Genomic DNA, 375 nt, shown 5'->3' on the forward strand with positions numbered 1-375 from the left:
TTTTGTTTTGTTTTGTTTTGTTTTTTGTTTGTTTTGTTTTGTTTTTTGTTGTTGTTGTTTGGTTGTTGTTTTTTGTTTGTTTTTTTGTTTGTTTTGTTTTGTTTTGTTCTCTCTCTCTCTCTCTCTCTCTCTCTCTCTCTCTCTCTCTCTCTCTCTCTCTCTCTCTGTGTGTGTGTGTGTGTGTGTGTGTGTGTGTGTGTGTGTGTGTGTGTAATCCTTTGGAATATGGAATCCGTGTTCACACAGGAGTTTTCTGCTTAAAATATGGATCATCATCGATAGCATTATGTTCCTCCTCTTCCTCCTCACCATCATTATTGTTTTTTGGCTCACGTCTTTCCCTTTATGTGATGTTTTCTGGCCAGATCAAATATG

General features: G+C 36.8%; 1 protein-coding gene across 1 annotated transcript in view; it reads left to right on the plus strand.

Annotated features, from left to right (window-relative positions):
* The first annotated feature begins 372 nt into the window (after positions 1–372).
* LOC143300283 (uncharacterized) overlaps positions 373–375 on the plus strand; it is a 4,975-nt gene continuing 4,972 nt past the window's right edge. The window contains exon 1 of the mRNA XM_076613879.1: positions 373–375. This exon is cut by the window's right edge and continues 98 nt beyond it. Coding sequence (XP_076469994.1) covers positions 373–375 — 3 coding nt within the window.

Source organism: Babylonia areolata, chromosome 26, assembly GCF_041734735.1.
Source record: "Babylonia areolata isolate BAREFJ2019XMU chromosome 26, ASM4173473v1, whole genome shotgun sequence".
Taxonomy (NCBI): domain Eukaryota; kingdom Metazoa; phylum Mollusca; class Gastropoda; order Neogastropoda; family Buccinidae; genus Babylonia; species Babylonia areolata.